Source organism: Musca domestica, unplaced genomic scaffold, assembly GCF_030504385.1.
Source record: "Musca domestica strain aabys unplaced genomic scaffold, Musca_domestica.polishedcontigs.V.1.1 8, whole genome shotgun sequence".
Lineage (NCBI taxonomy): Eukaryota > Metazoa > Arthropoda > Insecta > Diptera > Muscidae > Musca > Musca domestica.
The window spans coordinates 5,337,351-5,363,906 of NW_026712409.1; the positions used below are offsets into that span (position 1 = coordinate 5,337,351).

At 35.6% G+C, this 26,556-nt stretch overlaps 1 protein-coding gene and 1 non-coding gene across 2 annotated transcripts in view; both read right to left on the reverse strand.

The window, feature by feature from the left end:
- Window positions 1–143: 143 nt before the first annotated feature.
- Window positions 144–26,556, reverse strand: part of LOC101892023 (RING-box protein 2) — a 53,301-nt gene continuing 26,888 nt past the window's right edge. The window contains exon 3 of the mRNA XM_005174737.4: window positions 144–553. Within this exon, the coding sequence (XP_005174794.1) occupies window positions 372–553 (182 nt within the window). The 3' untranslated portion in view covers window positions 144–371. The remainder of the gene's footprint in view (window positions 554–26,556) is intronic.
- On the reverse strand, window positions 6,822–6,893 carry TRNAE-UUC (transfer RNA glutamic acid (anticodon UUC)). Its single transcript has one exon. It is a non-coding gene; the product is annotated as a tRNA-Glu (tRNA).

Genomic DNA, 26,556 nt, shown 5'->3' on the forward strand with positions numbered 1-26,556 from the left:
ATTCTTTTTAACTTGTTTTTATTAAAAATACATCAATTGGAGAAAATATATCGACTAAACCTCTAACTTTTTCTACTGTTTTATAACTACCAAAACGTACGTACCTTGTTGATATGTAATGCTCCCAAAACCAGTTGAAATACTTAAATTCCAATATTTATTTCAGATTCATTCACGGTTGTTGTTGATACTTTATAAAAATCATTCATTGTTTTCTTAATGAGATGAGACCAGAACGTAAAGATTAAATTTCTTAAATTTTCTATGATTTTTTTTCTCAATTATATTACGTGCTTTATACTAAATGTTAAGAGTTTGCTCTGAGCAGGCAAGATCTTCCTTTTTTTAAGCTTACTCCCACGAAATGGCAACTATTTGCCCATACGCTGTATGGACCATTCCTGTTGGCATAGGGGACAACGATTGTTTTGCTTCACCCACAGTGACATGCAACAGTGGTGGAAGGAATGATTGCATTCACCCCAGACAACAACGCAATCCTGGCGACCCATGACATCACGTTTATTTTCAGCTTGACAACGCAAGCAGGCATCTGAAATGAGAAAAAATGGAATTGAATGAGTAAAATCGAAATAATTGCAGAGGGTAGGAGAAATAGAACACAAGTCTCTTGTCAACACTTTAATTATATTCAATTATTAGAACACAACTAAATTTCTTGTCGTATGACGAGGTGGGGAGAAAAACCTCTCTCTCTCTCTCTCTCTCTCTCTCTCTCTCTCCACCTGTTGCCACTTAGCAAAAAGTCATTTTTTTCTTTCTACATTTAAATACTTTTCCAATAGAGCGCTGCAACATCTATGACATTGAACTTCAATTCACATTTCTTGCTTAGGTTCCGGATTCGCTGACGTCGGTACATTAGAACGTAGAGTAAACAAGTTAAAAAGTATGAGTAGGTTCTGCCGGCAGATACATACACTTAGACTTTTGTTATGATTATTCAAATTGTTGAACGTCTATGGAGTAATTGTCCAAATATTGTATCGGACCTTCTTTGAACTTTTTGTTTTTTCAAAAAATTGAACCCTATGTAATGGAGGTACCAGAAGGAATGGTCCGATGTCTACCATCTTTATAACAGATCTTATGTTGATAGAAATATTGAAACGTGTCAAGTCTGAATGGAGTGGGATGTCAATTTCGCCTTTTATGAGCTTCATGGATATTCCAAATTTTTACCCTTTGTGTGGGAGGTATCAGAAGGAGATATACTCCACCTTTTGACCAGAACCTGGGTTAAAAAATATTGTGATGTTTGTAATTTTAAGACAATCAGACTCTTACATCACATTTTATAAGAGTTATAACTATTCATCAAGTACCTCCCCCTTTGTGGGGGAGGTACTTGATGGACCGATATTGTCCTTTTTGCACCTGACCTGAGGGTATATTAAGTTTGTCATTCCGTTTGTAACACCTCGAAAAATACATTTTAGACCCCACAAAGAATATATGTATCCTTGATCAGCATAAAATTCTATGTCGATTAAGCAAGGTCCGTCCGTCTGTGAAAATCCATCTAGCTTCCGAACTTTTGGTATTGAAAAGGAGCCATGTAGGTCCACGTTTTGGTATAACCCCCATATAATGGTACCTCCCGATATTCGGTATTTTGATGATTTTTGCGACAATATTCATCAGAATTGTTTCAAATTTGGTACTTGAAGTTCGTATCGGGTACTACAGCCTACGACAAAAAATTATCTATGCAGGTCCACGCCTTCGTATAGCCCCCATATAACGGCACCTCCCGATATTCGGTATTTTGATGATTTTAGCGATATTATTCGCCGGAATTGTTTCAAAGTTGCTATTTGAAGTTCGTAATGGATACTACAGCCTATGACAGAAAATTGTCTGTGCATGTCCAAGTCTTCGTATAGCCCTCATATAATGGTACCTCCCGATATTCGGTGTTTTGATGATTTTATCTACATTATTCACCGGAATTTTTTAAGATTTGGTATTTGAAGTTCGTAATGGATACTACAGCCTATGAAGAAAATTGTCTGTGTAGTTCCACGTTTCGGTGTAGCCCCCATAAAATTGTACCTCCCTATTTTCGGTATTTTGATGATTTTAGCTACAGTATTTACCGTTTTTTTCATGTTTCGTATTTGAATATTGTAAGGGGTTGTGACAAAAGTTGGCTATGCAGGTCCACGTCTTCGTAAAGACCCCAATATAACGTCTATATTCGATATTTTTAAGATTTTATCAGAATTTTTAACGGATTTATTTTTTTTTTTTAAATTTCCAAATTCGTTCAAAGTGGTGGAGTGCCGGCCGGACTATATGCTTTTTTACTTGTTTTTTTTTTTTTAATTGTCCTATAGATCTTAAAATCATCCCTTATGACGTAAAGTATTTTCAATGAACATTTTGATCTTTTGTGGGGGAGGTTCCAGAAGAAGTGGACCGATGTTGTCCATCTTCGAAACCGATCTAATTACTGAACAGGTCTATAAAATATCAATGACTTCGATTAAATGTTTTACACTCCACTGTAATGAATTCATGTAATTCGACAAATATTTCATAGAATCCACCAAGAAATTATCGAATAAATTTAGCGACAACAATTTCTTTTGCGAAATCCACGGTGGCCAAGAGCCAATTGCAAGTGTTTGGCCCCCTTTGGCTAGATGATGACGCAAATTCAAAATGCTCGGCATTGAATATTTCGGTATGTAATATATTTTATCAACCATCATCACATGATGGCAACGACGACGAAGCCGATGATGATGATGCTGATGATGATGAGACGTTGCTTTTTGTTGTAAATAGATCGCCTGTAATTGATAATGGCCCGCGACCCCCTTCTATTATTGTCATCATCTTCATTCGATTGGGGGCAAATAAGGAACACACCTCCCTATGCTACTGAAATTCTTGAATACTTTTTTATTGTTGTTGTTTGCTCATTCGTTCTATCAATTTAACAAATTTAAAAGACGACGTTGACAATAAATGAAAAATAAGAAAATAAACAAATATAAATTAAATTGATTGAAACTTTTTGAAAAAATTTCATTTAAATCACTGGGGCTGGGTCGGTTGGTTGGTTGGCTGGCATGGGAAACGTGCATATTTACACGTTTGACCAAAGCAAAAATTCTGTGGCGGGTGACTTTGAAAGAAAGCAAAAATGCGAGAGCAATGCTCGGAAGGTAGGCAGGTGGCGGGAAGGAATATCTGCTTCTGTGCATTCATTAATGGATATGCCTCCACCCAGCTCACTCTCGGCATAAAAATGCATACGTCCACAAAAAACCGACAATAATTTTCAAAACAATTCTCCTCTGGCCAGGCCATTCATATTTATTTGATCAAAACAACAGGCCTACTAAAATTTCAATGAATACAAGTTATTATGTTTTGAAAATCGAGGAGGAGCTCGGCTTACTTGAGTCGGTCAGTGACTCAGCCGACTTCAGACCATCCACCCATCCCTCCACTTTCAACGATCGTTTACATTAATCATATTTCCCAATTCCCAAAATTCTAAGAATTTTACCACGACGATAATGCTTACGCGTGTGCGATCCGTAAGTGTTTAACAAGTGTATGCGTTTTTCACAACACGTCAAGTGTTAATTTCTTTTGTCCGTCCGGCCGATCCGTTCCATTTGTGGGAATGGTTTAAATGACAAAAGCGGTGGTGGCGGCTCTAAAGTTGCAAATTAAAAAAAAAAGAAAAAAAAAAACAAAAACTATTCTCAATTTCAGCAAAACTGATCGCTGTCACGTCCGTTGTTTCGGCAAAATTCTGCATACGCAACATTTGATCATGTTCAAATTGATTCATTCAACTAGAAGTGCATAGATGAGCAGTACAGTTTAAAGATGGCTATGTGATGACTCAAACGTAGTCCTTAATTTCGACCACTGAAATGTTCACTTTTGAAATTGAAACCGATTGTGATATAATGTATTTAAGATTTCGATCCAGCTAAACGTAGTTCTATTGTTATTTGTCTCTTAAATTTTGGGAGTATTATTGGTTGGGCGCCACCTATGATGTACAGTGATAGGCTTTATTTATGTTTCATTAGAGTAGGTCTAAATAGAACTTCCAAACAACAAATGTTAATGGGTTAGGCAAGAAAATCCTAAACTTTATAACCGATGCGTTTTTAAATAGCTAAGTCATAATTAAATGAGTTTTTAGTCTGAAATGAAAAAGATGAGTGACATTCAAAGTATGCCAAATCATACAAATGTTCAAATTTGGAGGTAGAGTTATATGGGGAAATCTTGGACCTATATAGACAGTTCTTTGCAAGGATGTTCCCTACATAAAGGGAACACAAACTACTAATTTACAGCAAATTCGGGTTAAAATTGTGACCAAAACGCCCAAACACCTTAAATCTGCCAGTGCATTTATATGAAGGCTATACAAAAAACTTTGATCCATACGGTCCAACAAAGTCAAACACCATAATTTTTACATTTATTTTTAAATTTTATTGTATGAAAGCAAAAAATGTTGGAAATAGCATCACATTTAAGAATAAGTTTGGATTTGTTCGAATTGGTCACCTTTGGCACGAATTATGGCCTTCAAACGGCCAATGAAAACGTCACACGCTGCCCGAATGTTGCTCTGCGATATTTTCGCCCATTCCCGGCGAAGCACTTGCTTGACACTTTGGTATTTTTTAGTGTCAACCTTGCTTTCCAAAATACTCCAGAAACAATGGTCCAACGGATTAGTATCCGGAGATTTTGGTGGTCATTGTGCGCTGGAAATGAAGCGAGGAACCTTATTTTGTAGCCATTCTTGGGTGGCGCTTGCTGAGTACGATGGTGCTGGGTCCTGTTGGAATGTCCAAGGTCTGCGGCCAAAATGTTTGTGTGACCAAGTTTTTAATTACCCCCTTCAGAATATTTTCGCGATAATATTCGGCATTTATTCTGATGCCACGGTCGATTAAAACAAGCGGAGAGCGACCAACGGCTGTTATGGCGGCCCACACCATCACCATGGCCGACGCTTAAGTTCTGATGGCCAACCGAAGGTGCACATTTTCAGCTGACCTCTTTGCCAAGTAAACACGGTCATTATGTTTATTCGTAAATTGCTGGACAACGAATGTTTTCTCACCCGAGAAAACCAAATTCGGCAGTTCACCGCTTTCGGTCAAGCGAAGCAACTCTTTAACTCTTTTGAGTCTATTTTCTTTCTGTTGCGGTGTAAGTTCTTACACTTTTTGAAATTACAATGGCTTTACCCCGGGTTTATTTTTCAATATTTGCCGAATGAAATATTGCGAAATGTCCAGCTCACGAGCCATTTTTCGTCCACTGCGACGATCAAGTCGCTTCTTTACTTTTCGAACCATTTCTGCTGATGTTGCTGTTTTCTTCCATCCACTTCCTTGACGTCGGGCTACGATAACGAGCAATGGTACGAGACACGAAATATTTATTCATATTTAAATGCTGGAGTGCTCTAACGATAGCCACTTGTGGTTTTCCAGCCAAATATAAAGAAATCACACTATCACGCTTGAATTCCATCAAGATTAAGTTTTTTTTTTGGAAAATTCTCACCAAAATGCTTTTGTACGCTTGTAAATAATACAATGAGCAGTCACTGGAATAAATTTGATAGCTGTCGGACGAGTGGCTTAGAAATGGCAACAATCTGCATTTGTTTACAGTTTTTTCATCTCATCCTGTATTAGTTTACTTTATATGAGATATGTGATAATTTTGGGATAATATTAAAATGTGCCTGATGTACCAGATATGGAGGACTGAAGTATTGCACTTTATGTTATCTGAAATAAATGTTGTTTCCCGAGTTCAGAAAGAAATTATGAGAGAAAATTGTGACCTTTTGTGGGGGAGGTACCAGCAGAAACTAGGTTGAAATTGACCATTTTCGCAAATATTGGTATTTTGCAAAATTTTAACAAAATTGAATGATCCGTTGTTATTCTATACTTTAAATTATTTTTTGGAAAATTTTTGATTTTTTGTGGAGGAGGTACTAGAAGGAGAGGACCTAGATTGCCCATCTTCGAACTCGATCTAAGTTTGACAATAATATTACGATGTACCAAGTTTGAATTAAATCGGATACCCCTTCGAAAGATATCGTGCGCAGCAGACGGACGGACGGACATCTCTTAGATTGTCTCCAAATGTCCTGAATCGGATTTGGTCCAACTAGATCTAGGCTCTTAAACCGTTATTTCGATGTGGCACGTTTTGGTCGTATCAAATGATATACACCCCTGTAGTCATATGGCTGAGGGTATACAAATCGCGGAAATATTTTTCTCCAATCCTTTCCCCAGCTCCCAAACCATTACAAATCATTCATTTTGCTTTCAATTGATGGAATCGCAATGCGTACCGAACAATTTAATTGTTCGCGCTTTTTATGAATTGTGCTTTCTTTTTTTAATTCTTTTTATTTTATTTTAAGGCAACAACGTGCGCTTGATGTCGTAAGCAATGGTCGGTGGGTCCGTCGTTACATATTCAATTTCTTTGAGGTTCTGCCAGACAAATTAGTTGTAATTGAAATTCAATCAAATACATTGGACGAACTTAATTGCATGCTGAGATACAATATTGCGTCATATGTAAATGTTGCTAAAGCTGGGTTTTGGTCAATTGCCATACAAGTTGTAACAATAAGCAATTTATTGACTTCTCTCTTCAAAAATCCATGATTTTGATCTCCTTTGTATGGAAAGACCAATAAACCCATTTATAACAATTGTAAATTTTAAATTAAAAACAAAAATAAAAAAATTGAAAAAAAAAAAAAAAACTTCCCATACCGGGAATCGAACCCGGGCCTTCTGGGTGAAAGCCAGATATCCTAGCCACTAGACCATATGGGATATATGAACAACGAGTTGTATAACATATGATACCTTGCTATGCCAGTATATTCAACGCCTTAACACAAATTCTAAAACTTAAAAATACCAGAATTGTGGTTGGGGGTATTTACACAACAACACAAAGCATGATGGACACCACAACATTATGTATCAATCATGCTATGTCTCATCGCTTGTATAAATAAACCCAAGACTACACACAGAGCCACATACCTCTGTATATTCATCAACACGACAGACAGATACATGCAGATTGTATGATGAAATAAAAGATCTTTTGTGGGCCATACAGCCTGAGCGCCAAACTCTTGTTCGGAACACGTTTCGAGTGTTCCAAATGCCGATGTGATTATGGCGTTGGTCGTTGACTCTGACATGAAGGCACACATTTTGGCATCATTGCACCCCTTCCATCGTCGAATAAAAAAAAGGCAGTAACAGAGCACAGTTAGAGTTACGTGACGTCATGCACGGGGGCTTGTCTTCGGTATTTTTTCGCTTTGCTATTTTTTATTTTTGATGGAAGAGGGCAGGCCGGGCAGATATGACAATCATGGCGATAACGTCACGAGTATGCAACCATCAACAAGAGCACCAGCAGCAAACAGGCGTTCAACCAGCCAACCAACCAATTACACCAATAACAAGAAATATTTCATTTTTATAGAGCATCGGCAATTAAGAGCTTGTGCTTGGCCCGCAAGTGTATGGGTGTGGTTGTGTGTACCGCTTGTGCATCAGAGTGCTTTGTTGTTTTTGTCGACACATTGCAATATCATTGTGTATTTTGGGAAACTGGTTAGTGATGAATGAGTGGCTCGCATGATGTACGTAAGAAGGCATACTTGAAGATGTTTCTCCCTTGATACAGTGATGGACAAATGTAATCATTCATCACTTAAAAAGATGGGAATATGGAGTTGGGACGAACCGGATCCCTAAAATAAGTATTGCTATCCAAGAAAGAAAAACGTGATAGAGCTTGCCTGTTCTATACAGAAGACTCGATAAGAGTGTTGAAGGTTATATCAGAGGGTTTTTAAGTATGAAAGAGTTGTTTAAGGTCTTTTATTCGAGAGGTCTGTTTTAGGTCTTCTATCAATAGGCGAACTGTAAAAGATGTATCATTCATAGGTGATGAGTTGAAAGGTTTAAAAAAGTTGAATGCCGGTTAAAGTTATTGAAACTACAGACAACATATAAACTGATGAAAGTCATCTAACTATAGAACACCCTTGTAGGTTTTCTGGATATAAAATAGCTATTGAAGGTTTCCCAACAATAAAAAAAAAAACTTTAAAGGCCTACCAATATTTCGAAGTCCTTCTATTTATGGAAAACCTTTTAGATTTTTTTATAACCTCCACCATAGTATGGAGGGTACATTAAGTTTGTCATTCCGTTTGTAACATCTCGAAATATACAAACACATCTCGAAATATTAGACCCCACAAAGTATGTATATATTCTTGATCAGCATAAAATTATATGTCGATTAAACAATGACCGTCCGTTTGTCCGTCCATCCGTCTGTGGAAATCACTCTAGCTTCCGAACGATTTGAAGTAAGTTAATAACATTTTACTCAAATGTGTGTCTGCAGGACTTTTGTAATTAAAAATGGGCAATGTAGGTTCAAGTTTTCGTATAGCTCCCACATAACGGTACCTCCCAATATTGGTTTTTTGCTGATTTTAGCGACATTATTCACCGGAATTGTTTCAAATTTGGTTTTTGAAGTTCGTAATGGATACTACAGCCTAAGACAGAAAATTGTCTGTGCAGGTTCACGTTTTCGTATAGCCCTCATATACCTCCTCATATTCGGTATTTTGATTATTTCAGCGACATTATTCACGGGATTGTATAAAATTTGGTACATGAAGTTCGAAATGGATACTACAGCCTATGACAGACAATTGTCACGTCTTTGTATTGCCCTCATATTACGGAACCTCCCGATATCCGCTTTTTGATGATTTAAGCGACATTATTCACCGGAATTGTTTCAAATTTGGTTTTTGAAGTTCGTAATGGATACTACAGCCTAAGACAGAAAATTGTCTGTGCAGGTCCACGTTTTCGTATAGCTTCCATAAAACGGTACCTCCTGATATTCGGTATTTTGATGATTTTAGCGACATTGTTCACCGGAATTGTTTCAAATTTGGTATTTCAAATTCTTAATGGACACTACAGCCTAAAACAGAAAATTGTCTGTGCAGGTTTACGTTTTGGTATAGCCCCCATATAACGGTACCTCCCTATTTTCGGTATTTTGATGATTTTAGCCACATTATTCACCGGAATTGTTTCAAATTTGGTACATGAAGTTCCTAATGGATACTACAGCCTGTGACAGATTATTGTCTGTGCAGGTCCACATCTTCGTTTAGCCCCCATATAATGGCACCTCTCGATTTTCGGTATTTCAGTTCCTAATAAAAATTACAGCCCGTGACAGACAATTGTCTAAGCGGAACTTCGTATAGCTCCCATATCAGACATATTTCCCAAAATTTATTTCCATATAACTAACACTATTTTAACCCTATCCGCTAAAAAAATCGTAGTACCAAATAGTTCCTAAAAACCATATTTATGCCATATTTATGCTACACTCCACAAGGGAACCCAAAATTACAAATCTCCAGCACTATCCATTCACCCAATGAATATGGTAAAATATTTAGTACCTTTCAGAAAATTTCGTAATCTTCCAGAACGAATTTCTAAAAATTCAGCCTTATATTGCATCTACGCCCAAGATCTCTCTCGCAATATTTTAAAATTCCAGCTTCAGCAAATTCGTCTGGGCTTTGATGAATCAATCAGTCAGTGAGTCAAGCAAACTCCCAATTTAATTGTTAGTATACATGACCTGATGAAGGTCTTATTTAATATATAAGATTTTCTTACACATAAAGAAGATCTGTAAATGGTCTTATATCTGTTCTACGTATTTTATCATTAAACTATTTGTGTGAGAAGTCTTTAGTTATTGTTGAACGTTTTCTTCTGCCCTACCTCTAAGCAGGATCATCTTAGCAGCCATCTTCCGTTTACTTTTGCTCGCCACTGTAAATGTTTACCAAACAATTATTAATTGTGTGTGTGTGTGTGTTTGCGTCAAGTAAACAACATTTTCGACCCTACCGCTTCATTCTTCTTTCCAATTGCACGTTTTCAATACATCTCCAGTTAAGTGCAGCGAGAGGCCGCACGCCTTAATGTATGGAAAGTTTCCAAAAAAAAAAATCAATTGGAAATTTTTCTAGAAATTTTGGCATTAAATAAATCTTGAAGAAATTTATGAGAAATGGAATATGGCGTTGTTGTTCAATGGAAGTTTTACGTTTTTTTTTTTTTTTTTTTGTAAAATAGTGGAAAATTTATTGACAAAGATTAATTAATGTACCAAAATTGTGTGGACGGTGCCGAATGTGGACAAGGAAAGAAACAAGTTTTTATCCACTATTGCAGTAACCAAATCTGATAAAGCTGAGATGGGATTTTGGAATAGCCAATTTAAAACCCAATAGATTTGGGGTTTTAATATATTTTGTTAATATGTTTTCGTTTAAAAATTCTGTAGAAAGGAAGACATAATTTTAAAAATTCTCTTCTCTAAAATTCTTAATTTTCCATAAGAATAAATATCCGCATTAATCTGTCACTTTTGCAAAACTTGGCAAATTCCTTCACCTCCCTAAATTCTGCATTTGATAATTATCACAACATGATTTAATGCATTCTTTCATGTATAAATCATTGTGGGTCGCGATAAACCCTTTTTTCAATTCCTGAGAAAAAAAATAGAAATCTCATCGAAACAAGTTGTACTTTTATGACATTTGCATTTCTAGCTTTTTAAACGTTTATTTTATTAGCATTGATTTGTGGAATTTTTATTTGATGTTTGCAAAATGCGTCTTTATAGAAATATAATATTTTTAAAAAAAATGACGCAATATTGTTTTATTCTAACAGACAGTTTGAAAACTATAAAGGGGCTATTTTGAACTTGACATTGTGATGTTTTCAAGAGCCGGGTATCAATCTATAAAAAGTGTATTTTGATTGATTTCCATTTGAGCGAAATCAAAATTTTTTTGGAAATAAGATATATTCAATGAAAATTACCAAAAATATCAAATTGATTGGGTTGAATTTTGTCTGCTGAAATACCACTGATAAATATGTTATATCATTGATTTGGAAATCTTCACTTGAATAAAGGGAGTTATGTCGAAACATGGACACAGCCAAAACCTTATTTTTAAATATAAATCTGAAGTGATATTTTTAAATATAAATCTGAAGTGATTTTCACCAAATTTGATGTACTTGCTCCTAGGCTTCGGTTCGAAGTGCCGATTTCATTTGGGTTGATATTAGCCATATAGTGCACAATAAACCTGAAATCTGATATATATAATCAAACCTTAGCCGATCTTGATAAAATTTTGCAAAGGTATTTCCGATCTCTATAAGATATCTGGTACCGAATATCATGTCGAATGCATATTACAATGCACAGACAATTTTCTGTCATAGCCTGTAGTATCCATTATGAATTCCAAAAATGAAATTTGAAGCAATTCCGGTGAATAATGACGCTAAAATCATCAAAATACCGAATATTGGGAGATACCGTTATATGGGGCTATACAAAGACGTTGGCCTGCACAGACACTTTTCTGTCATAGCCTGTAGTATCCATTACGAACTTCAAATACCAACTTTGAAACAATTCCGGTCAATAATGTTGCTAAAATCATCAAAATACCGAATATCGGGAGATACCGTTATATGGGGGCTATACGAAGACGTGGACCTACATTGCCCATTTTCAATGCAAAAACATAATATACATTTGAGTAAAATTTTATCAACCTACTTCATTTCGTTCGGAAGCTAGAGTGATTTCCACAGACGGACAGACGGACGGACGTCGCTAGATCGTTTTAGAATTTTACGCTGATCCAGAATATATATACATTGTAGGGTCTATTATGAATATTTCGAGGAGTTACAAACGGAATGACAAACTTTATATACCTTCCATACTATGGTGGAGGTTATAAAAAATCTAATACCAGGTGTTATTATACGAAAACGTAGACCTCTATATCTGCACGAAAAGGTAGTGCCTATTGCGAACTTCAAATACAAAGTTAGAGATAACTCGGTTAAAAAAATGTAAATACTGAATATATGAGGCCCATACGAAAGTTCGGATTATCATAGATAATTTTCTGTCAAAGGAAGTGTACCAGTTGCGAATTCCAAATAGTTCCGGTGAGAAATGGAATTTTAATCATCAAAATACCGAATGTGAGAAGGCACCGTTATATGAGGGTCATACGAAGACAGGGACCTGTATAGCAATTCACTGTCATTGGAATAACGAATTTGATGCAATTCCGGTAAAAAATGTAATACAAATCATCAAAATACCGAATTTAGGGGGCTCAGTCATATGGGTACTATACCTAAACTTGGATCTATAGGAACAGTTCTTTGCAAGGTTGTTTTCTACATATAGGGAATACAAACTGCCAGTTTACAGCAACCTCCCAAACACCTTAAATCTGTCGGTATACTTTTATGGGGCTATATCAAAATGTGGACCTGCATGGCCCGTTTTCAATACCTACAATTCTACGGACCTTAAATTCAAATTAACAACATTTTATCAACTTACTTCAATTTGTTTGAAAACCGGGTGATTTCCACAGACGGGCAGATAGACGGACGGACCTGGCTAAATCTACATAGAATCTTAAACAAACTCAGTCAGCCAAATATAATAATTTTTAAAAATTTAGTTTATTTTACAATTGTAGCATTTCACACAGTTATGGTTCATTGGAACACTGATAATTCCTTTACAGGGTAAATCTTCACATAGAAAGCCATAAATAAGTCATTCATAAAAGAACGTAAAACCCTCTTCCTCATTGTTTCGTACGTAAAAATGGAAGTACCAAGGGCAATTTATTAAACAAACAAACAAAACTTAATAACTTTAATAGTTTAATTTGTTTACACAGGGTTAAAAATATTTTCAATATTAAACATCAAAACACGATTCTAATAAAATTACATAATTTATATAAAAAAGGGAAATCTCGTTTACAAAGATCAATCATATTCCATTCAGTTTCAGTAGTCTTCTAAAAAAATAAAAATTACAAATTGTAATTTTATTGGTCATATATTACCCACATTTCGATGTAGAGATGTGTGTGTATGAGAGCACGATCGTATCGCAAAAGACGCAGTTCAAGTACATATTTTTTGTTTTTGTTTTAAAATTCAATTATTTAATCCCCGATGGGAATACAGATAGATAGTCAGTCAGATAGCCAACCAACCATTGATATATTGACTTTTCAAATAATTTGAAATTGAAATAACACTTGAATCTATTCAATACATACAATATATATTGAGTTTCAGTTAAGCCCTAGATTCTGATAGCTTCAGCCAACCGAGGCATGATATTTTTATATACATATATAGCGACATACCTTTGCTTAATTGTGAGCATGTATTAGCAGTAGAGAACAGTGGGTGGATAGTGAATCATTACGGATAGGTGGAAATATTTATTATCACATATTTTAAAATTTTGAATGAAGGTTGGTTAGTATGATGTGAAAGTTTTACCATACAACTATATATATCAGGCCTCTTGAAACCACTTCCAGGGTCGCCCCTTGTAAAAAATAATTTTCTTGCAAAAAATAAAACAAGTAAAAAACATCAAGTTCGGCCGGACCGAAATTTTAATACCCTCCACCTTTGGATAAAGAAAACATTTTTATATAAAATTATCTGAATTCATGTTAAAATTTTCAAAAAAAATCCAGTGGGTGGGACCTTTGTATGATGGCAATATCTAAACGGGAACCTCTATAGACAATTTTATACTTCAAGGATTGTGATCTATAAAATCTTCTTACAGACCAAATTTGAAACAATTTCGTGGGTAAATGTAACTAGGATTATCAAAATACCGAGTATCGGTGGGTATCGTTATATGTGCGCTATAAGAAAACGTGGACCTAAATTTTCAATAATCTGCCGCCGGAGCTGGAACCCATTTCGAACTATAAAGGCCAATTTTTGGACAAATTCGTGGAAAAATGTGGCAAAAAGAATCAAAACACCGACTATCGGGAGGTACCGTTATATGGGGGCTATAAAAAGCGTGGGCCTATATATACCATGTTCCGCCACCGGAGCTGGAACCCATTCCGAACTACAAATACTAGTTTTTAGGCAAATCAGTGGAAATATTTGGCAAAAATCACCAAAATATCGAATATCGGGAGGTACAGTTATATGGGGGCTATACCACAACGTGGACCTATGAGAGATGAAAAAACTGCAACCAATTTCTGACTGTTGTCACTTAAAACCACTCGTCTGACAGTTGTTAAAATTATTCCAGTGACAGCTAATTATATTGTTTACAAGCGTTCGAAAGCATTTTGGTGAGAATTCTCCAGAAAAAAAGTCATTCGTGATGGAATTCAAGGGTGATAGTGTGATTTCTTTATATTTGGCTGGAAAACCACAAGTGGCTATCGTTAGAGCATTCCAGCATTTAAATGTGAATAAATCTTTTGCGTTACCGTGATACTGGTAGCGTAGCGGGACGTCAAGACAGTGGACGGAATTAAACAGCAACATCAGCATAAATGTTTCGAAATGTAAAGAAGCGACTTGTTCGAACATATCGCTGTTCGCTGAACATATCGCAATATTCCATTCGGCAAATATTGAAAAATGAGCTCAGTGTAAAGCCTTTGAAATTCCCAAAAGTGCAAGAACTCACACCGCAACAGAAATAAACAAAAGACTCAAAAGAGCTAAAGACTCTAAAGAGCTTCGTTTGGTCGAAAGTGGTGAACTGCCGAATTTGGTTTTCTCCGATGAGAAAACATTCGTGTGCAGCAGATTGTAAACAAACAAAATGATCGTGTTTACTTGCCAAAGAGGTCAGCTGAAAATGTGCACCGGCCATGGTGATGATGTAGACCGCCATAACAGCCGATCAGGATAAGTGCCGAATATTATTGCGAAAATATTCTGGAGGGTGTATTAAAGCCTTGGGCACGCAAACATTTTGGTCGCAGACCTTAGACATTCCAACAGTACTCGGCACCATTGCACTCAGCACGCGTCACCGAAAAATAATTACAAAGTGAGGTTCCTCACTTCATTTCCAGCGCACAATGGCCACCAAAATCTCCGGATACCAATCCGTTGAACTATTGTGTCTGGAGTATTTTGGAAAACAAGGTTGGCACTAAAAAATTTCAAAGTGTCGATCACCTCAAGCAAGCGCTTCGCGTGGAATCGGTCAAAATACCGCAAAGCAACATTCGGGCAGCGTGTGACAGTTTCATTGGCCGTTTGAAAGCCATAATTCGTACCAAAGGTGACCAATTCGAACAAACCTAAACTTATTCTAAAATTTGATGCTTTTTCCGACTTTTGTTGCTTTCATTCAATAAAATAAAAAAAAAAAAAGAATGTGAAAATTATTGCTTTTGACTTTGCTACATTTTTTTTTATCTCAGACTGTATAGCTCTGATTTTCCCAACCTCAATCGTTCAGTTTGGGGAAATTTTTAACGATTTCAGGATTGGTTATAGTTTTAATAAAAATCGATTGCCTTTTACGGGCAAAATATCACATTAGCTGATACTGTATCCATTTAACTGTTTCGCTAAAACAACACTGACTTTTCTATCCACATTTTTTTGTTTCTAAAAACGACTCGGTACTTTTATGTCATAGCTATGGTACACTGTAAACAAAGAACGTTCGCTGCCTCAGTCGTGTGAGTGTGCGTTTTTTTTTTTCACTAGAAGTGTTTACAAAAAAATTTAAAAATATTTAGTTTGGATTTAAAATGAACGTAACAAAAAAACAACAACAACAACCATCATCTACACACATTACACTATTATTATTCACCTTAAATTGCCACCAACAAAAAAGGCAAAAACGGCACTCAGTTTAAACGAGAAGTCAGCCATATAGCGAATGTGCAAGCAATACGGCCCCACCGATCGCGATCATGTTGTAAAACAAAATTATCTCTATAAAAATAATAACAATAAACGTTAACAACAACAACGACAGTAATAAGAGTGGCAATGGTAATAATGCAGTTGTTATTAACGCTAACGCCGGCAATGTCATTGTTAAATCTGCCATCATCATTATGGCCAGCGGGCACTTCCTATTTTAGTTAAATATTTATTGGTTGTTGTTTTTTTGTTTACATTGAAGGGAATATCGGGGTTTTGTTGTACAACAACTCGGCAAAAATAATTTCCATGACCAATAATTGAAGTTAATAAATTTGTCGTTGGGCTATCGCATTGCTAAAAATCATGATCGCTGGGAGTTCCGATTCGATTGTATCGGAGTCGAGAGTTTTAGTTAATTCCATAGTTTTTCCATAGACAAATAAATGTATAGACGAAGATACCCAGTATATGGTCACAGAGGGTATATAATATTTTATACGGCCAAAAGGTGACTCATCGAAATAACGATTTTGGACCCTAGGTCTCTTTGGACCGAATTCGTTTCAGGAAAATTAAAATTATTCACATGCCTCATATAATATGAATAGTCGATATAATCCAAATCTGGCAAGTTGTAATATTTATATCAATCTTGAAATGAACAATATTGGCAAATTCCTTCAGAACCACCTCCATAAAGGCTCGACTTTTTTAATAATAAAAACGGATGTCAAAATATATTTAAATAAACTGACAATAGCTGAGGGTATACCTCTGTCGGTAAAACCAACTGATACTTTTTAATTTGTTATACCCTCAGCCATATGACTAGGGAGGGTATATATCATTTGATACGTGCCTCATCGAAATAACGTTTTTAGAACCTAGGTCTCTTTGGACCAAATCCGTTTCAGGACATTTGGAGTCGATCTAGTGATTTCCGTCCGTCCGTCTGTCTGACTGGTGCGTACGATTATTCTCGAAGGGAGTATCCGATTTGGTCCAAACTTGGTACATCGTAATATTATTATCAAACTTAGATCGAATTCGGAGATGGGCAATATCAGTCTACTCCTTCTGGTTCCTCCCCCACAAAAAATCCTAATATTCAAACAAAAAAATAGGATAATCCGATATTGCTCCAACTTTGCAAATCCTTATATTTGCGGCAGTGCTAGGTCAGGTGCGAAATATCGGTCCACTCCATCAAGTTCCTCCCCCGCAAATGTTCAAAATTTTAAATAATTACAACTCTTGTCTTCAAGTTTCACCCATCCCAATAATTTTATTAGCCTGGTGTTAAGATGGAGTATATCGGTCAACTCCTTCTGTTAACTCCCCCAAAAAAGTCAAAATTTACAAAAAATAAAAATAATATTTTCTGCCAAGAAAGGGAAGAAATAATGCAATTTTGCTCTAACTTTGCAAATTATAATATCTGCGTCAGTTCTAGGTCAGGTGCAAAAATGGATAATATCGGTCCACGTCATCAAGTGCCTCTCCCACAAACGGTCAAAATTTTGAATATTTCTAACTGTTATAATATAGAGTCCGATTGTTTTCAAATTTCGCACATCCTAATATTTTTATGAACCCAAGATCTGGTATTAAAACCGAATATATCGGTCTACTCCTTCTGGTACCTCCCCACCAAAACATTGAAATTTTGAATATCCATTAAGCTTATAAAACGCGAAATTAACATCCGATTCCATTTAGACTCTGAATCTGAATATTTCTATCAACACAGGATCTGTGCCAGATTCTAAGGCACATAAATCTGATTTTTTTTTTTTTGGTTAACAAGACAATATCAACTGTTGAACCTAACAACGCCCACTTTCTACAATGTTCTGATATTGCAACGACAACAACAACAGCAAAACATCACATTAGCAAGATATTTTATATAATAACAACAACACCTCATTCTGTGGCGAGGAATTTAAATGATTTGAGACTAATGAACAGAATGCTGAGTTTTTTTTTTTTTGTTCTGTTCTGAGGTGACAATAATTTGATACGAAACTAAATGATATGTGAAACTACCCGATCACATGTGGCCCATTGCACTACATCGCTGCAAAAGTTTGTTTGCACTTGCACTAGCCAGAGGCGTTGGCTAAATTTCTTGAAGGAGAAAGGAAAAAGCAAAGCAAAAAGCATTCTGTGTGGAATAGTCGATCAATAAAAACGCGGTGATTTTTTTCTACTTTTTTGCGATTTGTGGTACCAGAAAGGGAGGGTCATAAAGTCCACTTTCAAAATGACCTATGTTTGCAGCTATAGACAAATTTTTGCAACTTGAGAATCTTCTTTGTGAAAATTATATGATAGATTTATCACGATGATCGACGATCTGATCCAAATTGTGATCCATGTTTATGGGGAAGGTGGTGCAAAATAAATACTGGGATCAACGTAATTTTGAGAAAATTTTTATTGAATGAAAGCAAAAAATGTCGGAAATAGCATCAAATTTTAGAATAGGTGTAGATTTGTTCGAATTGGTCACCTTTGGCACAAATTATGGCCTTGAAATGGCCAATGAAACCGTCACACACTGCCCGAATGTTGCTCTGCGGTATTTTGGCCCATTCCCAGTATTTTTTTGTGCCAACCTGGCTTTCCAAAATACTCCAGACACAATAGTCCATCGGATTGGTATCCGGGGATTTTGGTGGTCATTGTACGCTGGAAATGTAGTGAGGAACCTCATTTTGTAACCATTCTTCTTGGGTGGCGCGTGCTGAGTGCGATGATGCTGAGTCCTGTTGGAAGGTCCAAGGTCTGCGGCCAAAATGTTTCGCGATAATATTCGGCATTTACTCTGATGCCACGGTCGATCAACACCAGCGACCATCGGCAACCATGGCCGGCGCTTGAGTTCTGGTGAGTTTTGGAATTTCAATGGCTTTACCCAAAGCTCATTTTTCAATATTTGCCGAATGGAATATTGCGATATGTTCAGCTCACGAGACATTTTTCGGCCACTGCGCCGCGGATTTCGAACAAGTCGCTTCTTTACTTTTCGAATCATTTCTGCTGATGTTGCTGTTTTCTTCCGTCCACTTCCTTGACGTCGGGCTACGCTACCAGTATCACGGTAAAGAGCGATTTTACGAGACACAAAAGATTTATTCACATTTAAATGCTGGAATGCTCCAACGATAGCCACTTGTGTGTTTTCCAGCCAAATATAAAGAAATCACACTATCACTCTTGAATTCCATCACGATTAACATTTTTTCTGGAAAATTCTCACCAAAATGCTTTTGTACGCTTGTAAACAATATAATGAGGTGTACCTGGAATAATTTTAACAGCTGTCGGACTAGTGGCTTAGAAATGACAGCAGTCTGAAATTTGTTGCATTTTTTTCACCTTACCCTGTATGTAGGTCCAAATCTTTTGGTTCGTTGCCAATAAGGGTTCCACGTGTGTAAATGTTACCCAATAAATCTGAAACTCTCGAATCCCATTTCAATATTTTTTATACACAATTTCCGAAATAGAGATTTAGGTAATTAGTTACTTCTGCCACATAATCAACCACAAAGCATCATCAGTTGTAGGTATTTTAACACGAGAAGAGGAAACTATTTTACGATAACATTATTTTGTACCTATATGTCAAAAATAAAACTGTATATATTTATGTATATATATATGTCCCATATAAGTAGGTTTGTGGCGTTTTGCAGGCATGCCTGCATACGAACTTGAAGCTTGTCATGCAACTTACACATTTTGGGTTATTTCTCTCTCTATCGCTACGTTGAATCTCAATCTGTTGCTGCTCATGTTTCTCTGAAACAAAAAACTAAAAACACACTTGTGGCTTTTTTCGTTCGAACAGAGAGGGGGCTGGGCCGGAGGTTTGCAATTATGGCTAAGTGCAATCAATGGTGATACACAAGTAAAACAATAACAATAATAATAATAACAACAAGAACAACCACAGAAATTACTGTTGCTACAACACGACTCTGTCTACGTATGATTTTGTTTGGAGGCTCGTCTCTTGTGTGTAGATGTATTTGTGCGACAGACCCCCACTTTTAATGAGATTGCATGACGATGTTTTGTGTACTCATACACACATATACATATGTTGGTATGTTGATTGAGTCTATTTGTAGCATGTTTAGTAGACGTCTAGCTGTTTGAACTAAATATAAACTTAAAAAAATGGAAAACCCGTTGATTTTCTCATGATCCAATATCATCTTTGTGAATAATAATAACACTCTTTATGAACAACACAGGGGATGGATGGAGAGAGAGTAAGAGAGCGAGCTAGAGTGAGATAAAGAGGTCAAAATTAACAATCACTTGACATCGTATTGCAATTTTGCCTCCCTGTTATTGCTGTTGTTTTAACTCAAACACATGACATTCATGATTTTCTGTGCTAACAGGTTTTTCTTGCCTTTTTCATGTAAGGGGGCCAATACCCCAACTAGAAGATATGGTGTCTCGCTCTTTAAACATTTCTCGCTCATTTGTGGTGTGAACGAGATAAAAATCAAAATATCAAGAGAAGAGAATCCAGCTGTTCACACAGCAAACAAACATTCGCATGCAAATGAAAAAAATGCTCGTTAATAAGACGACACTTTGCTGAACTTTGCATTTTGTTAATTATTTAAATTATAACATGAATGTTTGAAAATTTGTCACTTAATGTTAATCAATTTAGCGGTGTTTTTTTGCTGTGACAAACAGGAAGGTTTGATTTTTATCAAGGCAAAAGAGAGTTATTGCTTTGTCATTTGTCGGTTACACTTTGTTTTTACGATTTTTAACGACAGATTAATCAGACGACATTGAAACGCCTTTTTTAAGAAAAAGATCAGGCAAAAGTTATTGAAACTTTAAATGGAAATGTTAAGTTTCAAGAGTACATTTTGGGGATATTAAAATTCAGATATAGTCGATCGAAGTATTTAATTTTCATTCAAAAATGGAACATATATGTCAAATTTTATGAAAAATCATAAATTTAGGTACAGCAAGTTGTAAAGAATTGCTGACTTGTTTCGCAAGATATGACCCATGTGTGTGAAATTTGAAAAGAGTTGGATGTTTATTTAGCTTTCTTTGAGCGTTTTGTTTTTGAAACTTTTTTGGGGAGGTACAAGAAGAAATTATCCGATCTCTACCATCTTTATTGTGTTGATGAAAATATTGCGATGTACCAAGTCTGAATGGTAATTTCCGTTTTATGAGCTTAATGGATACTCAAAATTTTGAACATTTGTGGGGGAGGTACAAGAAGGAGGTATGAGGGAGGTAGCAGAAGGAATGCTCCGATCTCTACCACCTTTTTAACAGGTCTTGTGTTGATAAAAATATTGAAACGTGCCAAATCTAAATGAAATCAGATGTTAATTTCGTGTTTTATAAGCTTCATGAATATTCAAAAGGTTGAACCTTTGTGGGGGAGGTACCAGAAGGAGTGGACCGATATATTCCGTCTTCACACCAGACCTTGGGTTAATAAAAATATTGTGATGTGTGTTATTTGAAGACAATTTGACACTACATCAAATTTTAAAAGAGTTATAATTACTCCAAATTTTGACCCTTTGTGGGGGAGGTACTTGATGGAGAAAAAAATCTGCTCAGGGCACACTGAGGAGACTTTTTTCCATAGGTACAAAATCTGCTCAAGGCACACCGAGGAGAGTTTTTTCCCATAGGAAAAACTGTTCCTCAGATCTCTGAGTACAGTTTTTCCTCAGGCCTATGAGGAGAGTTTCTTCTATAGAAAAAATTCCTCAGGCCAGTGGGGACAGTTTTTCTATAGAAAAAAATTCCTCAGACCAGTGAGGACAGGTTTTTCTATAGAAAAAAATTCCTCAGACCAGTGAGGACCGGTTTTTTTTATAAAAAAAAAATCCCTTAGGCCACTGAGGAAAGTTTTTTCTATAAAAAAATCCTTCAGGCAACTGAGGACAGTTTTTTCTATAAAAAAATCCCTCAGGCAACTGAGAACAGTTTTTTCTATAGAAAAAAATTCCTCAGGGTCTGAGGACAGTTTTTTCTATATAATATAGTCGATATTGTCCATTTTTACAAATGTTGCAAATATTCGGATTTGCAAAGTTGGAGCAAAATCGGATTATGCTTTCTCTTTCTGTGCAGTAAATTATTTTGTTTAAAAATGTCAACATTTTGTGGGGGAGGTACCAAAAGGATTGCACCGATTTTGTCCACCTCCGAACTCGATTTAAGTTTAATAATAATATTACGATGTACCAAGTTTGGAATAAATCGGATACTTCTTTCGAGAGTTATGGTGGACGGACGGACATCGCTAGATCGACTCCAAATGTCCTGAAATACTGGTTCAAATAGACCTAGAGTCTAAAACCGTTATTTCGACGAGGAACGTTTTGGCCGTATCAAAAGATATATACCCTCTGTGGCCATATGGCTGATGGTATAAAAATTTATATGTTCACTGTATCAAAATCTATTAAATTAATAAAAATTGGACCACAGTCATTGCTTTTTTAACTTTTTATTTCATTTTAAATTTTTAAGTGGAGAATTCAACTCAAAATGTAACAAAAATCCTTCTGAAATGTGATAATCATTGCCACTGATGACTTATGAACCAGCACTGCCCATAAATACTGTAATTATCGAATGGAATATTTCGTTTTGTTTGCAATCTTCAAAGAGAATAAATAAAAACAAATTTGCGCATTTCTGAAAATGTTTAAAGAAAACAAAAACTGTGGCAGCAACAACAAATAGAGAATCAGATATTTTTAGAAAATCCCATTCATACCACCCAATGCAAAAAAAAAAAATAAATAAAGAAAAAACATGTCAAATGTTTTAAAATGTAATATGCATATTGCGGTCGGTCAGTCGGCTGACCGATCTATACGAAGGTATAATGAGAAGTTTACTTTCTCGAAAATTTCAGAATGCATGAATGATTCACGCGTGGTGGTGAACTTGAGCAATAAATTCCCTGCAAGACTTTTTTCAACTAGTTGAGAAAATCGTTAGTTATAAATGCATTATTCTACAACTAACTACAAATTAGTTGAAAAGTCATCTGGAGATCAAAAAGCAAAGTAACCACTACTGGTTGATATTCAGATGACTTTTCAACTAATTTGAAGTTAGTTGTAGAATAATGCATTTACTAACTAACTTACCAGCGGGGAATTTTTCAACCAGTTGAGAAAATCGTTAGTTATAAATGCATTATTCTACAACTAACTTCAAATTGGTTGAAAAGTCATCTGGATATCAACCACTTCAAACACCAAAACGAAAATAAATTGCAAAAACAAAACACATATAAGTTCTCTAGAGAAAAAAGCAGCCCTAAAAAGCAAAGATGATTGGTTATATCAAACTACTTTGCAATAATTCGCATAATACATTTCCAAAAATACTTCGATATAAATGCAACGTACAATAATACAACCCTGCAAGACTTTTTTCAACTAGTTGAGAAAATCGTTAGTTATAAATGCATTATTCTACAACTAACTACAAATTAGTTGAAAAGTCATCTGGAGATCAAAAAGCTAAGTAACCACTACTGGTTGATATTCAGATGACTTTTCAACTAATTTGAAGTTAGTTGTAGAATAATGCATTTACTAACTAACTTACCAGCGGGGAATTTTTCAACCAGTTGAGAAAATCGTTAGTTATAAATGCATTATTCTACAACTAACTTCAAATTGGTTGAAAAGTCATCTGGATATCAACCACTTCAAACACCAAAACGAAAATAAATTGCAAAAACAAAACACATATAAGTTCTCCAGAGAAAAAAGCAGCCCTAAAAAGCAAAGATGATTGGTTATATCAAACTACTTTGCAATAATTCGCATAATACATTTCCAAAAATACTTCGATATAAATGCAACGTACAATAATACAACCCTGCAAGACTTTTTTCAACTAGTTGAGAAAATCGTTAGTTATAAATGCATTATTCTACAACTAACTACAAATTAGTTGAAAAGTCATCTTGAGATCAAAAAGCTAAGTAACCACTACTGGTTGATATTCAGATGACTTTTCAACTAATTTGAAGTTAGTTGTAGAATAATGCATTTACTAACTAACTTACCAGCGGGGAATTTTTCAACCAGTTGAGAAAATCGTTAGTTATAAATGCATTATTCTACAACTAACTTCAAATTGGTTGAAAAGTCATCTGGATATCAACCACTTCAAACACCAAAACGAAAATAAATTGCAAAAACAAAACACATATAAGTTCTCTAGAGAAAAAAGCAGCCCTAAAAAGCAAAAAATGATTGGTTATATCAAACTACTTTGCAATAATTCGCATAATACATTTCCAAAAATACTTCGATATAAATGCAACGTACAATAATACAAGCTAGTGCTGCTAACCTTAATACACAAGTATATATGCTTAGAAAAACAGTGCAGCCAAATAGAAAATAAAGAATTTGATTAACAAAACAAAAAAAAAAAAATAAATAAATAAAAAAAAATAAATAAAAAAATAAAAAAAAATCTTTTTGAACTTTTTTAACATATTTTTCAACTGACTAAAAATTGGCTTAAAAGTAATTGGTTTATAGTTAGTTTAAAAGTAACTAGTTTATATTTAGTTTCAAAGTAATGCAGGAATGGACAATTGTCCACTGCCTAGCTCATCCCCATGTTAAAATAGTTAGTTGGCGTAAAGGATATAAATCAAAAAACAAACTAGTTGTGGTTTTTTTTAAACTAATTTTAAATTAGTTTTAAACCAATTTATTTCCCTGCAGGGTTGTAAGGCCCACCCATACATGCATACTTTATAAATCCATTTTCGTACATTCTCTTTTTGTTAATGTGATTTTCCACAAGTGTTAATATGTGTGAGGTATTGAAATCAGAATTCAGTTTGTAATTTTTGCACGTGGAAACACTGCAAAGTGCAACCTCTCTTTAATAAATATTGAAAGGACTACAAAAGATCCACAAAAAGGAGTGGAACAATTTTTTAGAAAAAAATAGGAAGTTTTATCTTTATTTTTAATGTTTGTTTTTATTAAAAAATATACACCAAGGTGTAACTGTCATACAGCATGTACTCAGTTATATATGTGTTTAATTTCACACTGTATCCACGCGGTGATTACTATATACATTTCAGTGGGTGAAAATTAACACGAAATTTAGCATGTGTAGGGTTTTTGGTCAAAGCAATCTTCAGTTGTATATTCTAATACTTATTACAAGGTGAGAAAAAAACTGCAACAAAACTAAACACCATAATTTTTACATTTTTTTAAATTTATTGAATGAAAACAAAAAATGTCGGAAATAGCATCAAATTGTAGAACATGTTTAGATTTGTTCGAGTTAGTCACCTTTGGCACGAATTATGGCCTTCAAACGGTCAATGAAATCGTCACACCCTGCCCGAATGTTGTTCTGCGGTATTGTGGCCCATTCCCGGCGAAGCGCTTGCTTGAGGCGATCGACTCTTTGGTATTTTTTAGTGTCAACCATGCTTTTCAAAATACTCCAGACACAATAGTCCAACTGATTGGTATCCGGAGATTTTTGCGCTGGAAATGAAGCGAAGAACTTCATTTTGTAAACATTCTTGTGTGGCGCGAGCTGAGTGCGTTGGTGCTGAGTCCTATTGGACTCAGCTTTAATACACCCTCCAGAATATTTTCGCGATAATATTCGGCATTAAATCTGATGTCAGGGTCGATTAACACGAGCGGAGAGCGATCATCGGCTGTTATGGCCGGCGCTTGAGTTCTGGTGGCCAACAACCGAAGGTGCACATTTTCAGCTGACCTCTTTGGCAAGTAAACACGATCATTTTGTTTGTTTACAAACTGCTGGACAACGAATATTTTCTCATCGGAGACGGAGAAAACCAAATTCGGCAGTTCACCACTTTCGGTCAATCGAAGCAACTCTTTAGCTCTTTTGAGTCTATTTTCTTTCTGTTGCGATGTAAGTTTTTTCACTTTTTGGAAATTCAATCGCTTTACCCCGAGCTCATTTTTCAATATTTGCCGAATGGAATATTGCGATATGTTCAGCTCACGAGCCATTTTCCGGCACTGCGACGCGGGTTTCGATCAAGTCGCTTCTTTACTTTTTGAACCATTTCTGCTGATGTTGCTGTTTTCTTCCGTCCACTTTCTTGACGTCGGGCTACACTATCAGTATCATGGTAACAAGCGATGGTACGAGACACAAAAGATTTATTCACATTTAAATGCTGGAGTGCTCTAATGATAGCCACTTGTGGTTTTCCAGCCAAATATAAAGAAATCACACTATCACGCTTGAATTCCATCACGAATAACTTGTTTTCTGGAAAATTCTCACCAAAGTGCCTTTGTACGTTTGTAAACAATATAATGAGCTGTCCATGGAATAATTTTAACAGCTGTCGGACGAGTGGCTTAAAAATGGCAGCAGTCTGAAGTTGGTTGCAGTTTTTTCATATCTCCCTGTATACACTATTTAATATTCTTCACGAATTTTCCAGATATTACAGACCACAGTATGCCGTTGAACATTTAATGAGATCATTAATATTATGACATTATAAATTTATAATGGATGATGA